The sequence below is a fragment of the Trichosurus vulpecula genome, chromosome 4 (assembly GCF_011100635.1).
Source record: "Trichosurus vulpecula isolate mTriVul1 chromosome 4, mTriVul1.pri, whole genome shotgun sequence".
In the NCBI taxonomy this organism is placed as follows: domain Eukaryota; kingdom Metazoa; phylum Chordata; class Mammalia; order Diprotodontia; family Phalangeridae; genus Trichosurus; species Trichosurus vulpecula.
In genome coordinates this window covers 430,412,124-430,426,382 of record NC_050576.1, presented here as the reverse complement: position 1 = coordinate 430,426,382, position 14,259 = coordinate 430,412,124, and the positions used below count along the sequence as shown (strand labels likewise).

The 14,259-nt window shown below is 38.7% G+C and overlaps 1 protein-coding gene across 1 annotated transcript in view; it reads left to right on the top strand.

The window, feature by feature from the left end:
• KIF1A (kinesin family member 1A) overlaps positions 1 to 14,259 on the top strand; it is a 191,989-nt gene that overhangs the window by 21,846 nt on the left and 155,884 nt on the right. The window contains exon 3 of the mRNA XM_036755422.1: positions 10,814 to 10,982. Within this exon, the coding sequence (XP_036611317.1) occupies positions 10,877 to 10,982 (106 nt within the window). The 5' untranslated portion in view covers positions 10,814 to 10,876. The remainder of the gene's footprint in view (positions 1 to 10,813; positions 10,983 to 14,259) is intronic.

Genomic DNA, 14,259 nt, shown 5'->3' with positions numbered 1-14,259 from the left:
TTAAAGGGTTTGAGCATTTTATAGCCCTTTGGGCATAATTCCAAATTGCTCTCCAGAATGGTTGAATCAGTTCACAATTTCACCAATAGTGCATTAGTGTCCCAGTTTTCCCACATCTCCTCCAACATCCACCATTTTTTTGTCATATTAGCCATGCTGATAGGTGTGAGGTGGTACCTCAGAGTTGTAATTTGCATTTCTCTGTTGATTTAGAGCACCTTTTATATGACTATAGATAGCTTTGATTTCTTTGTCTTAAAATATTCTTTGGCCATTTATCAATTAGGGAATGACTTAGATTTTTTTTAAAATAAATTTAACTTAGTTCTCTATATATTTGAGAAATGAGGCCTTTATTAGAGATACTTGTTGCAAAATTTCCCCCATTCTCTACTTTCCTTATAATTTTGGTTGCATTGGTTTTGTTTGTGAAAAACTTCTTAATTTTATATAATAAAAATTATTTATTTTGTAATGTTCTCTTTGTCTTCTTTGGTCCTAAATTCTTCTCATCCATAAATCTGACAGATAAACTATTCCATGCTCTCTTAATTTGCTTATGGTATCAACCTTTATGTGTAAATCTTGTACCCATTTTAACCTTGTCTTGGTATACTGTGTGAGGTGTTAGTCTATACCTAACTTCTTCCATACCATTTTCCAGTTTTCCCAGCATTTTTTTGTCAAATAATGAGTATTTGTTCCAAAAGCTTGGATCTTTGGTTTTATTATATATAAGATTACTATGGTCATTTACTACAATAATGTTGTTTGTACCTAATTTATTCCACTGATCCACCACTCTACTTTTTAGCCAGTACCAGATTATTTTGATAATTACCACTTATAATACAGTGAGAGATCTGGTACATGTAGATCACTACTTCTAGCATTTTTTTCATTCATCCCCTTGATATCCATGAGCTTTGTTCTTCCAGATGAATTATATTGTTAATTTTTCTAACTCTATAAAATATATTTTAATAGTTTGATTGGCGTGGCACTGAATAAATAGATTAATTTAGGTATTATTGTCATTTTTATTATATTGGCTTGGCCTACCCTTGAGCAATTAATTTTTTTCCAGTTGTTTAGATCTTACTCTATTTGTTTGAAAAGTGTTTTATAGTTGTGTTCATGTTGCTCCTGGGTTTTGTTTTGGCAGATAGACTTCCAAGTATTTTATATCATCTACCATTATTTTAACTGGAATTTCTCTTTCTGTCTCATACTGCTGGACTTTATTGGGAATATATAAAAAGGCTGATGATTTATGTGGGTTTATTTTGTATCCTACAACTTTGCTAAAGTTGTTAATAATTTCAACTAGTTTTTTAGTGGATTCTCTAGGATTTTCTAAGCATAACATCTGCAACGAGTGATAGTTTTGTTTCCTCATTGTCTATTCTAATTCTTTTATTTCTTCTCTTATTGCTATAGGTAACATTTCTAGTACAATATTAAATAATAGGGGTGATAATGGGCATCCTTACTTCACCCCTGATTATATTATCCCCATTACAGATAATGCTTGCTGATGGTTTTAGATAAATATTACTTGTCATTTTAAAGCAAACACCATTTATCCCTATGCTCTCTAGTGTTTTTAATGGGAATGGGTGCTGTATTTTGTTGAAGGCTTTTTCCGTGTCTATTGAGATTATCATATGATTTCTCTTGGTTTTGTTATTGATATGGTCAATTATGCCAATAGTTTTCCTAATACCGAACGAGCCCTGCTTTCCTGGTATAAATAACACCTGGTTATAGTGTATGATCCTTGCGATATATTGCTATAATCTCTTTGCATCAATATTCATTAGGGAATTTGGTCTGTAATTTTCTTTCTCTGTTTTGGATCTTCCTGGTTTGGATATCAGCACCATATTTGTGTTGTAAAAGGAACTTGGTGGGATTCCACCTATTTTTCCAAATAATTTACATGGTGTGGGAATTAATTGTTCTATAAGTGTTTGGTAGAATTCACTTGTGAATTCATCTGGTCCTGGGGATTTTTTCTTAGGAAGTTTATTGACAGTTTGTTCAATTTCTTTTTGTAAGATTGGGTTATTTAAGTATTTTATTTCTTCTTTTGTTAATATGGGTAATTTATATTTTTGTAGATATTCATCCATTTCATTTAGGTTGTCAAATTTATTGGCATATAATTGGACAAAATAGCTCCTAACAATTGTTTTAATTTCCTCTTCGTTGGTGGTGAGCTCACCCCTTTCATTTTTTAATACTAGTAATTTGATTTTCTTTTCTCCTTTTTAAAAATCAAATTAACCAATGCTTTATCTATCTTATTGTTTTCCCTCATAAAACCAGCTTCTAGTTTTATTTAGTAGTTCAATGGTTTTCTTACTTTCAATTTTATTAATCTTTCCTTTGATTTTTGGGATTTTCAATTTTGTGTTTGAGGATTTTTAATTTATTCTTTCCCTAGTTTTTTTTTAGTTGCACATTGATCTGCTTTTTCTCTATTTTATTGATGTAAGCAATTAGAGATATAAAATTTCCCCTAAGTACTTCTTTGGCAGCATCTCATAAATTTTGATATATTGTCCTATTGTTTTCATTTTCTTTAATGAAATTATTGATTGTTTCTATGCCTTGTTCTTTGACCCACTTGTTTTTAGGATTAGATTATTTAATTTCCAATTATTTTTTAATCTCTATTTCCATTTTCCATTGTTGAATGTAATTTTATTACATTATAATCTGAAAAGGATGTGTTTACTATATCTGCTTTCCTGCATTTAGTTGTGAAGTTTTTATGTCTTAATACATGGTCAGTTTTTGTGGAGGTGCCATGTACTGCTGAGAAAAAGGTATATTCCTTTCTATTCCCATTCAGTTTTCTCGAGACCTATCATATCTAACTTTTTCAAAATTCTGTTTACCTCTTTAACTTCTTTCTTGTTTATTTTTTGGTTAGATTTATCTAATTCTGAAGGGAGAAAGTTGAGGTCCCCCACTAGTATGGTTTTATTATCTATTTCCTCCTGTAATTCATTGAACTTATCCTTCAAAAAGTTAGATGCTATACCAGTTGTCATCATAAGTCTTTTACTTCTGATCATCACCTTCCCCAATATATCCTACCTTTTGTCAGTCTTCCCTCTCCTTCTATTATCCCAATCCTTCCTTATAAAGCAAGATAGATTTCTCTGACCAAGTATGTATGTTATTCTCTCTTTGAGCCAATTTTGATGAGAGTAAGGTTTAAACTTTGCCTCTTCTCCATCTTCCCCTCCTTTGTAATAGCTCTTTCATGCCTCTTTTATGTGGGATAATTTACACCATTCTCCCCCCTCCTTCTTCCAGTGCATTTTTCTTTCTCACCCCTTTATTTTGTTTTTTTGGGGTATCATCCCATCAAAGTCACCTTATATCCACACCCTCTGTCTACATATACTCCTTTTAATTGCCCTTATTCTAATAAAGTTAAGAGTTACAAATATTATCTTGTCATATACAAATATTAACAGTTTAATCTTATTGAATTTCTTATGTTTTCTCTTTCTTTTTTTAACCTTTTTATATTTCACTTGAGTCTTGTATTTGGAGGTCAAATTTTTTTACTTGGCTCTGATCTTTTAATTATAAATGCTTGAAAGTCCTCTATGTCCTTAAAAATTCATTTTATCCTGAAAAATTATGTTCAATTTTTGCTGGGTAGGCAATTCTTGGTTGTAATCTTAACTCCTTTGCCTTCTGGTATTTCATATTCCAAGCCCAGTGCTTCTTTAATGTGAAAGCTGCTGAATCCCACATAATCCTGATTGTAGCTCCATGGTATTTGAATTGTTTCTTTATGGCTGGTTGCAATACTTTCTCCTGGATCTGTAAGCTCTGGAATTTGGCTATGATGTGTATGGTAGTATTCATTTTGGGATGTATTTCAGGCAACAATCAGTGGATTCTTTCAATTTCTGTTTTGCCCTCTGGTTCTAATATATTAGGACAGTTTTCTTTGATAATTTCTTGAAAGATGTACAGCCTTTTTTATCATGGCTTTGAGGTAGTTCAATAATTCTTTTATTATATCTCTCAGATCAATTTTCTAGGTAAGTTGTTTGTCCAAAGAGAAATATTACATTTTCTTCTATTTTTAAACTTTTTTGATTTTGTTTTATTGTATCTCGATGTCCCATAGAGTCATTTGTTTCCATTTGTTCAATTTTTTCTTTGGTGGGCTTTTGTACTTCCTATTCTGTTTGATCAATTCTATTTTTTAGGAAGTTATTTTCTTTGGCAAATTTTTGTATATCTTGTCCCACTCTATTGACTCTTTTTTCATGATTCTCTTGCAAAACTCTCATTTTTTTTTCAAAAGTTTAAGCCAACAATCGGTAAACAATGTTCACATTATTTATGTTTACTCAAACAATTGATAAGCAATGTCTACATTATTTAGAATTTATAATGTTTAAAAATTCATAAATGATGCTTACATTGTTGGTAATTCATAATGTTTAAAGCAATTGATAAGCACTGTTTGCACAGGGCTTCAAACCAACAATGAACAGCATGTTTCTAAATTGGAAACTTCCTGTCTTTGAAGAGAAGGAAGCTGGGAAGGAACACTTAGGTAAATGTAAGTTATTAAGGGCCACCTCTCTACAATCCAGAGCCAAGAAACTGCCTTCTTCAAAAACTGCTGAAAAAGTCAAGTAAAAAAAAATCTCAGGATTGGTTGTTTTTCTAGAAATGCTTCTGAATGGATTTGGTGTGCATAGGGGGAGAGGCAGAGAGGGAAAGGAGAAAAGAGAGAGAAAAAGGGAGGAAGGAGAAGAGAAAGGTGGGAGAGGGAGAGAAGGTAGGGAGAGAGAGAAAGATTTTCTCTCCCAGAGTCTAAAAACAATCACAGTATCTCAGAGTTAGAGTGGAAAATTACCTCGGTGATGATCTAGTCAACCTGTATCTGAGGAGTCTTCTTTTCCCTTCTAAGTGGGTCACTTATCCTGAAGACCTCAAGCAAGGAGGAATCACTGCTTCCTAGAGCAGCCCACTTTACAGTTTGTGTAGTTTGGGAATTTTCCATTATGCAAAACCAAAGGTCAGGCTGGGACTGGAACCCAGGTCTTCTAACTCCAAATTCAGTGCGTGTGTGTGTGTGTGTGTGTGTGTGTGTGTGTGTGTGTGTGTGCGATCTCTTGAATTGCTAAGGATTCACCTTCAGGGCCCAGGAGAAGGCATTCTGTGGAAGACCATAGAGTGTCAGTGGAAGAGAAAGAACCTTGGATTTGGAAGAAAGTATTCTGAGTTCCCATTCTGGCTCCATCATCAAATTACTGGATAGCCTTAGATGAGTCATTTCCCCTCTCTGGGCCTTAGTTGCCACATCTGTAAAATGGGAGGGAGGCTGGACTTGATGATCTCCAAGATGTCATTAAGCATGTGCATTCTGTGATTCTGAGTCCGTCTCCTCCCCTATCTTAGGTGGCACCAGAGATAGCAGATGGGCATGCATAGTGCTGGAAAGTGACTTGAGAGATGGGGTGAGAATGGAAATGGGGATAGGAGGTGGCCTGCTGTCATGGTGGGCAGCTGGGGACTTCCAGATTTCAGTGCCATTTGCAGAAAATTGCTGCAGTCCTGCCCAACAGAGCCTGCATTCAGCCAGAGACCAAGCTTCTTTTCCCAGCCCTGCTTCTGGGTCATTGGTGGGAAAAACAATTAAGAAGGAGATATGGGAGGCCTCACTGAGCTTAACATAGCCTGCCTCATCATCCCTCCACTGGAAGCTTTCTGGAGCCATATTACAGTGAATTCACCCTATGCCATGACAACTCATCACAAGGCCAACTGTGTTCCTCTCTTTGCTGCCTGCCCAATGTCATATCAGCCATCCCTCTGCCTGGCCCTGGTTGATGCCTGTAAATACTTTAAGCCTCAATCAATCCTAGGAACATGAGATCATAAAATGCCAGAGCTGGAAATAGTGTTAGAAATTCAAGTCAAGCCCTGCTAAATCAGAGGTGGGGAAACAGAAATCCAATGTATAATGAGGATGAGAAATATAATAATAGTATTTCATTTTACAGATGAACAGAGATTAAGTGACTTATCCAGGGTCACAAAGCTAAGTGTCTGAGATAGAATCTGAATGCATCTCTTCCTGATTCCAGGTCCACTGCTCTACCCACTGCTCAACTGAGCTGTCTAATATGGCCTTTAAAAGTGAAGTCAAGGTTCTCCCTGTTGGCAGAGTAATTCAACCCAACAAACATCCCTAGAGAAGCAGCAATGTTTATGACATTCTCTGTGCACAGGACAGCAGGAACTGAGAAGCCTCTCGAGGAATGGCCCTTCCCCTCCAGGGTCTCAGTCTCCCAACTGAGGTTGTTAGCTCAAGCCAGGACACCAATATCTCCACCATACATTAGGATGTGATAAGGGCAATAACGGAGGTACCAAATGCTTGATTCTAGTCAGATTCCAGAAGATGCTAAAGAAAGATTAGCATCCAGGAAGATATTTCAGTCAATCAATCAATAAACATTTATTAAGCTCCAGAGTACTGAGCTTGGAATTAGGAAGACATCCTTATGAGTTCTAATCTCACCTCAGACACTTACTAGCTGTGTGACCCTGGGCAACTCACTTCAACCTGTTTGCCTCAGTTTCCTCATCTGTAAAATGAGCTGGAGAAGGAAATGGCAAACCATTCCAGTATCTTTGCCAAGAAAATCCCAAAGGGGACATGACTGAAATGCTTCAACCACAACAAACTTATGCCAGTCACTGGGCTAATCCTGGGGATACAAAGAAAGACAAAAGACAGTACCTACCCTCAAGGAGTTTACAGTCTCTATTCTCTCTTGTCTGTAAGTAGAACAGGAAGAGCATTGAAAGAGGACAAAGAATTATCAGAAATCAATGTACAACTCTCCCTCCCCCTCAATGCTCAAGGCTATGATGATTTGAAAGTCTCTTAAAAACTTATGCCCTGGGGTTGTTGTCATCCTGGGCTGGTTTGATGTGAATATGCTTATCAATGACTTTATAAAAAATACTTTATAAAACATTATACCTGTATGATCCTGGGCAAGTCACCTAACCTTCATGTGCCTCAGTTTCCTCTTCTGGAAAAGGGGATAATAATAGAACCTATCTTATAGGGTCATCATGAAGATCAGGTGATATATGTATGTAAAGTGCTTTGCAAATCTTAAAGTGCTCCAAAAGTGCTGAAAGCATAAATTACACAGATAATATACAGAATATTATGTATATCTGCACATATGTGTATACATATACATGCATACATACATGTAAAATGTGTCAGTAATACAAAGCTGGAAGGCATATCACTATGTTGGAAAATGGAATCAGGATCCAAAAAAATATCTCCAGAAGCTGTAACATTTAGCCAAATTAAATCGGGTTAAATTTAATATGACAAATGTAAAGACCTACACTCAGATTCAGAACAGTAATTGTACAAATGCAAGCTAGGGGAAGCATGGCCTTATCAAAATTTGATGCTATCTTCATCCAGAGAAAGAACTAATAAATAGAAGTATGTATTTAATGGTTTCACATATGTACATATACGTATATATAATGTACATACACATACACACATATGTATGTGTGTATCTGTATGTATTTATATAGATACATACATATATTATACATGTTGGTTGGTTGGTTAGTAGTGTCAAATGGTAGCCATCTCTGGAGCAGGAGTGGGAGGAGAGAAGAAAAAAATGAAAAAAAAATTTCATGATAACATTATTATATATTTAAAAGGAATAGTAATTTGTACATAATAGATTTGCAGTTTCATATGCAATCATCTTTTTTCTATTCTACTATGTTATGGTAATGCTTGCTTTATTTCTTAAGATCAGAATAAGAAATAAAGTTTAAAAAAAGATCTGGGGCTATTAATGTAATTAATGTAAGCTTGGATTTGGAAGAAAGTATTCTGAGTTCCCACTCTGGCTCTATCATCAAATTACTGGATAGCCTTAGATGAGTCATTTCCCCTCTCTGGGCCTTAGTTGCCACATCTGTAAAATGGGAGGGAGGCTGGACTTGATGATCTCCAAGATGTCATTAAGCATGTGCATTCTGTGATTCTGAGTCCGTCTCCTCCCCTATCTTAGGTGGCACCAGAATAGGAGGGAGTCAGGAAATTCGGGAAGACTTCAGTTTAAATCTAATCTCAGACTCTGTGTGACTGTGGGCAACTCACTTCCTCTCTCTTTATTTGTGCTGGTTTCCTCAGGTGTAAGATCGTAATAGCACCTATCTCACAGAGTTATTATGGGGATCAGATAAGATAATCTTTGTAAAAAGCACAGTACAGTGCCTAGCACACAGTAGGTGATTCATAAATGCTTATTCACTTCCCTTCCCCATTAATCAACCCCTAAGTAGCTAGATGGCAAAGTGGATTGAGTACTGGACCTGGGATCAGGAAGACCCCACTGGCTTAAGATGTCTACCAGTTTTGTGACCCTGCACAAGCTACTTAATCTGTGTCTGCTTTAACTTCCTCGTCTGTAAGATGGGGATAATAACAGCACCTGCCTCCCAGAGTTGTTGTGAGGATCAAATAAGGTCCTGTTTGTAAAGTGCTTTGCAAACTTTTGCTGGATATCTATGTTAGTGATGATTCATCAACCATGTAAGATGGTGCTCCCCAAAGTGGTCTCAGTTAAGTTGCATTGGGAGAGATGTGGTGTCTAGAATAAGAGAAGCAATCATCCCCTTGTCCTCTCCTTGGTCACAGTGACTTTAGACTAGGGACTCCATTTTAGGAAATGGGAACTTATCCCAAGGATGGTAGCTGGAATGGTGAGGGACCAGAGTCCTTCATTAGACAAAGATCAGCTAAAAGAACACTGAACTGGATCATCAATATCTTTTTTTTCATGGAAATAGGGTGAATTTTTCATAGAAACAGAGTCCGTGATTCCTGCTGACACTGAACTTTTTTGTCATCCATTCAAGGCAGTGGTCGAAACTCAGCCAGTGTGTATATAGCTATTACCTTTAGTCAGATCGGCAGGTGAATGTACTTTTGGGTTTAGATTCGTTGGAGGCCTAAAGAAGAAAAGACGTAGGAGAGGACATAAGAGCTGTCTTCAAGTGTATGAAAATATATGTGGAGGAAAGATGGAATTTACTTTCTTAATCTCAGAGGGCAGAAGTAGGGCTATAGGGAGAGAGATTTCAGTTTGATATCAAGAACAGTTTCCTACCAATTGGAGCTGGCCAAAAATGAATTAGGCTTCCTAGCAGTCTTCACATAGGGGCCATATATAAATATTTGTTGGGAATCCTGTAGAAGAGATTCCTGTTCAGGCATGGGTTGGACTAAATGATCTCTGGAGCTCTTTCTACATGTGAGGGTCTGCAGTTGTATTTGCCATAAAGAACAAATCTTTTCCTATATGTCTAATTAAAGAAAGTATCTTTAGTAGACACAAGCAGCCATATTTTATTTCCATAAAAATGATGCTAGTGAGTCAAGCAGTGAAGTTTTACCAAAACCCTCCCAAGGCCAGAGCATTGGACTAGATGTATGGGTACTCTGGGCCTGAGGCTCCACAGCATTGACTGTTTTCATCAAATCAGGAGTCCATTCTGTTGAAGATGGCAAGACAAATTTTTCACATTTAAAAAAAGCAAAGAATTTGGCCTTATGGAGGCATAATCTCATTGCATTTGCCATTGTTCCACTTGGTATCCTTTGGAATACTGGTGCATTTGGACCAGATGTCTGCTCTGGTCTCTTTAAATTCTCAAACTCTGATATTCTCTGCTTTTACTTCATTTTCTCATTCCTAAAATGGAAGTGGTTATGAGAGTGAGGATATCAAAACATTAATATTTTGTATTACCAGAACTCCTGGCCCACATTACCATAGAAAGGTAACTCAGGACATCTCCACTTTTAAGACTTCTCAATAATTTTTAATGCCTGAGATTCATCTGTTCTCACCCAGAAAGCCTTCCTGAGAGTATCATAATCTGTTTTGTTTTAGCTTTTCCTTTGGGGAATTCACTTTATCTCCTGAAAGCAACTGATGCTACTTAACTGCAAGGCACTTGAACTTAGAGCCAATTGATTGCGATAGATTAAACGCTATTGACAGATGGTTTTGAACACTAAGTCACTTCAGCTAACTCAAAAGGAAAGCTATGGAAATTTGCTGACATAGATGCAATACTTGAGTAGAATGGTGCAAATATTTCTCCAGAGAGAAAGGAATATGGTTTTATATAAGCTACTATGTGCCAGACACTGCGTGAAACACTTTGCAATTACTAACTCATTTGTTCTTCACAACCACTGTGAACCATTTTACAGATGAGGAAACTGAGACTCAGTTTAAGTGACTTTCCCAGGGTCACACAGCTAATATATGTCAGGCTGGATTTGAATTGAGGTTTCCATCTCTCTCTCTCTCTCTCTCTCTCTCTCTCTCTGTCTGTCTCCTATCTCTATCTACTACTTTCTATCTACTTTCTATCTCTCTATCACCCCACTGCCTCTTCTGAGGCTTGTTTGTTTTGAGTTGCTGCTGAAGCCTCTGTTGACAGGAGATGGGCAACAAAGGGAAGAAATCCATTCTGTAACCTAGTACTCAGCACATGGCCTGGTACAGAGTAGGAGCTTAATACATGTTTATTGACTCAGATTGCCTCAAGTATTTTAGAACTTTGGGTTCAGGTATGAACGTGTGATTCTACCAAACCCACCAACATTTTCTCCAAATTCTGGGCTCTGAGCAGCTGCTCACTGGGCTTTTCTAACACTTGTCATTCATCTTTCTTGTCCTTCCAGGGTTTTTCCATTTATTCTTGAAGTCCCTCCTACAACTAAAAGCCACTACGAAGGACCACCAAGATGGCAGGAGCCTCAGTAAAGGTGGCAGTGAGAGTACGCCCCTTTAATTCTCGAGAAATGAGCCGGGACTCGAAATGTATCATCCAGATGACAGGAAGCACCACGAGTGAGTATTGGCCAGACTGGGGCTCCTTTCCTTTCCCTGATGAGTATTCCACAGGCATTGGGTGAAACTCATCTGGTGCGTGGCTGGTTGTTGGCAGAGGCGACCAAGAGCTCAGGTTTCAGAAGGACAGATTTCCTGTCCCTGGCTTGATGACTTTCCCCACTTGCTTCTTGCTCCTAGCTCCAGCTCAGGCTCTAGAACAGAAGTAAAGCTCTGGCTCATTCTCATCTAATTGGGGGGGGGGGGGCAGAAATCAATTACATTATTGGAATCAATGGTTAATCCCCAATCTTTATCACAGGACTTGATTTTACTATGCCCATTCACATACACGCATATTCACACACACACACACACACACACACACACACACACACACGCACACACTCAAACCTGTGCTCACTCTCATAAACATACCTTCTCACACATGTACACATACTCACACATATATAACCATCCTCATACATATACACACACACGAACTCATTCACATCCTCACACACACACATCATCTGCTTCTTCTCACTTATCTGTAAACCATCAAACTTCAAACAAAGGGATCGACCCAAGATAGGAAAATATAGGGCCTTTCACTTCCAGACTCATTAGCTTTCCCTTCAAGCTTCTCCTACACTCTCTGACTTCTCTCCCAGGGCCATATTAGGTAGTCATGAAATGAGATAATATTTGTAAAGTGCCAAGTCTAGTGTTTGGTACATAGTAGGTGGTTAATAAATGCTTATTCCCTTCTTCTACAAGATGTGTTTTAGGATGCTTGGAAGGACCCACCTGTTCCAAGTACACCACTCCTATTATTCCCTAATGACTGAGGTCCTCCTAGCAGGGCCGAGACCACTTAATACTATCCAGAAGAATAAAAGCATGCTGCTCTATAACTGAATAAGCAGCCCTTTGCAATTGGGAGTTGAGGAATTCCCAGATGAGTAGAGTAGAAAGGCAAGACTCGAGCTCGCTGAATCAGCCTATGAAGCACAGCACTACTGACTAGACTGTGAGGTCCCTGGGGCAGGAATCATTTCACTTTTCATCTTTCTGTCCCTAAAAACTAGTGACATGCCCAGGACAGAGCAAATGTTCAATAAATTCTTGTCAAACTGATGCTGTTATTTCTTTGCTAATGCATGGAATTCATATGGTGGGAAGCACAAACCACGGAGTATGAGGCAGATGTGCTGCCATGATGTTGATGGTGCTCGCAATCAGTAAGGAAGAGAGAAGCCCTTCTCTCTGTAGTTGCTCCAGTCCAGCTGTTGGCCAGAGACCCACAGTGGCAAAGCAGAGAAAAGTCAGGAATAGCAGGACAGAAGAAAGCTATGAGGGTAGAAGAAAGACATTTGGTTGGCACCTTGGCCACTAGTGATGGCAGGAGGGACAAGAGAACTCAATGATCAGAGAGAGGACCTCTCTGCAAACCCTTTAGCATTTTCTTCAGATGAAGCAAAAAACTTGGGGCAATTATTCTGAGTTTGATGAAATCTGAAACTCAACTGTAAGCTGGGAAAGAGCCTTCTATGGATTGAAGTGAAGGTGAGAGAATTAATGATTCCTCCAATCCTTTGCTCTCACTTCTATGCAAATAGCTCCTCCTCCTTCTGTGGCATTGGAACATGATTTCATTCACCATGGGAAGCCCAAAGGGCTGACATCTTTTTTCCAAGTCCCCTAAAATTCAATGTGATTGGTTCTATAAATGACGTGGGGAGGGCATTACAGAATGGCAGAATAGTGGTAAGAAGAAGACCTTAGATGCTTTGGAAAAGCAACATCAGAAGATCCTTTGTGACCCATAGGAGAGCAAGCTCCTGGCGAGTGTTCACTTTTATCCTGTTGAGTGGGTGATCTTCTCAATGGTCACACAGTTCCAGGGATGGGAACATTGCATATCAAAACTCTAGAATGTCAATACTGGGAATGATGTGAGAAGTTGTCTAGTCCAGCTGGTTCAGAGATGAAGAGAATGAGATGCAAATATGTTAAGTGACCCAGGCAGTAACAGGTAGAATCAAGGCTTGAACCCAGGTTCTCAGGTTCCACATCCAGAGTTCTTTCCACAACACCACATTGTCTTGTACATTCTTAACCTCTAACCAATGGTGTTGGAGAGGGAGGTGGGGCAGGCAGGGACCGAGAGAAACAGAGACAGAAAGAGACAGAGAAACATAAACAAAGAGGCAGAGGCAGACAGAGACAGAGGCAGACAAAGACAAAGGGAAGGAGCAATTCAAACACATCAGAATACACCTAGTTAATTTCCCCAGACCTGGACTGGCTGTTCTTTGATTTCCCAGGAGAGAGGGTCAGTAATTGCATTTTAGCATTCATATCCACACCTCCAGGGACACTGGAACTTATCTGGTTTTGAGAAGAATGGAAGAAGGACTTGCAAGTTTTCTTGGCTTTGCTTGCAAGGCTGAACTGCGGCATCTTGTGCCAAAATCTGGGAATGACCAGTATGGGGGATTTTCTGTAAGAGGTTATACCTGTCCTGCAAGGAGAAGGTGGGGCTCTGATATCCTCATTTCAGGCTCAGTATGAAAGCTGAATGCGGATAGTTGGCTCTAACGAGGGAGGCTCTGTTCCTGAGAGATCTAGAAGAACATCAGCGTTCTTATTGTGCGGGCTGTGAACCTTACATTCAGTCACTAACCACAGGTGAAGGTGGAGTGGAGAACTGGAGGAAGTTCGTTTTAACCAGCCCTTGTTAGGTATTCTCCATCCCTAGCTTTGGGTCTGTTATTTCTATATTTTGAGCCACGGTTCAGAAATACAAATTCCATTCTCAGACACCACCTTCTTAGCCAGCTGCTCTTTTCCCAAATCAATTTTGTCTCCTCTCTATCCCTTTCCTTCAATGGGAAGCAGTGATGAAAATACCATCTGTGCCCCTGTGGTCTTCAGTTTGGTGCCTGAGTCTTCATAATCTTTGGCAATCATCTCTAGATTCCTTCTGGCAGGATCATTTGTGCCCATATGAAGCAACAGAAGTAAGTGGGAGTAGTCATCTGTTTAAAGAAATCTTGGGAAGCTCTTCCTCGTATCTCTTCTCTGAGCCTCATTTTCCATATCTAAAAGTGGGCATAATGATTCCAACAGTGCCAAATGAAGAGGGTTGTTAGGAGAGTCAAATTAGATAATGTATGTGTGCTGGGTCAAGCTTATGGGGCAGAATGTTGGGACAGGAAAGGATCTCAGAGGCCAGCCAGTCCAACCCCTGCCTAAAGAAACACCAAGTGGTCACTTAGCCTCTCCTGTAGAT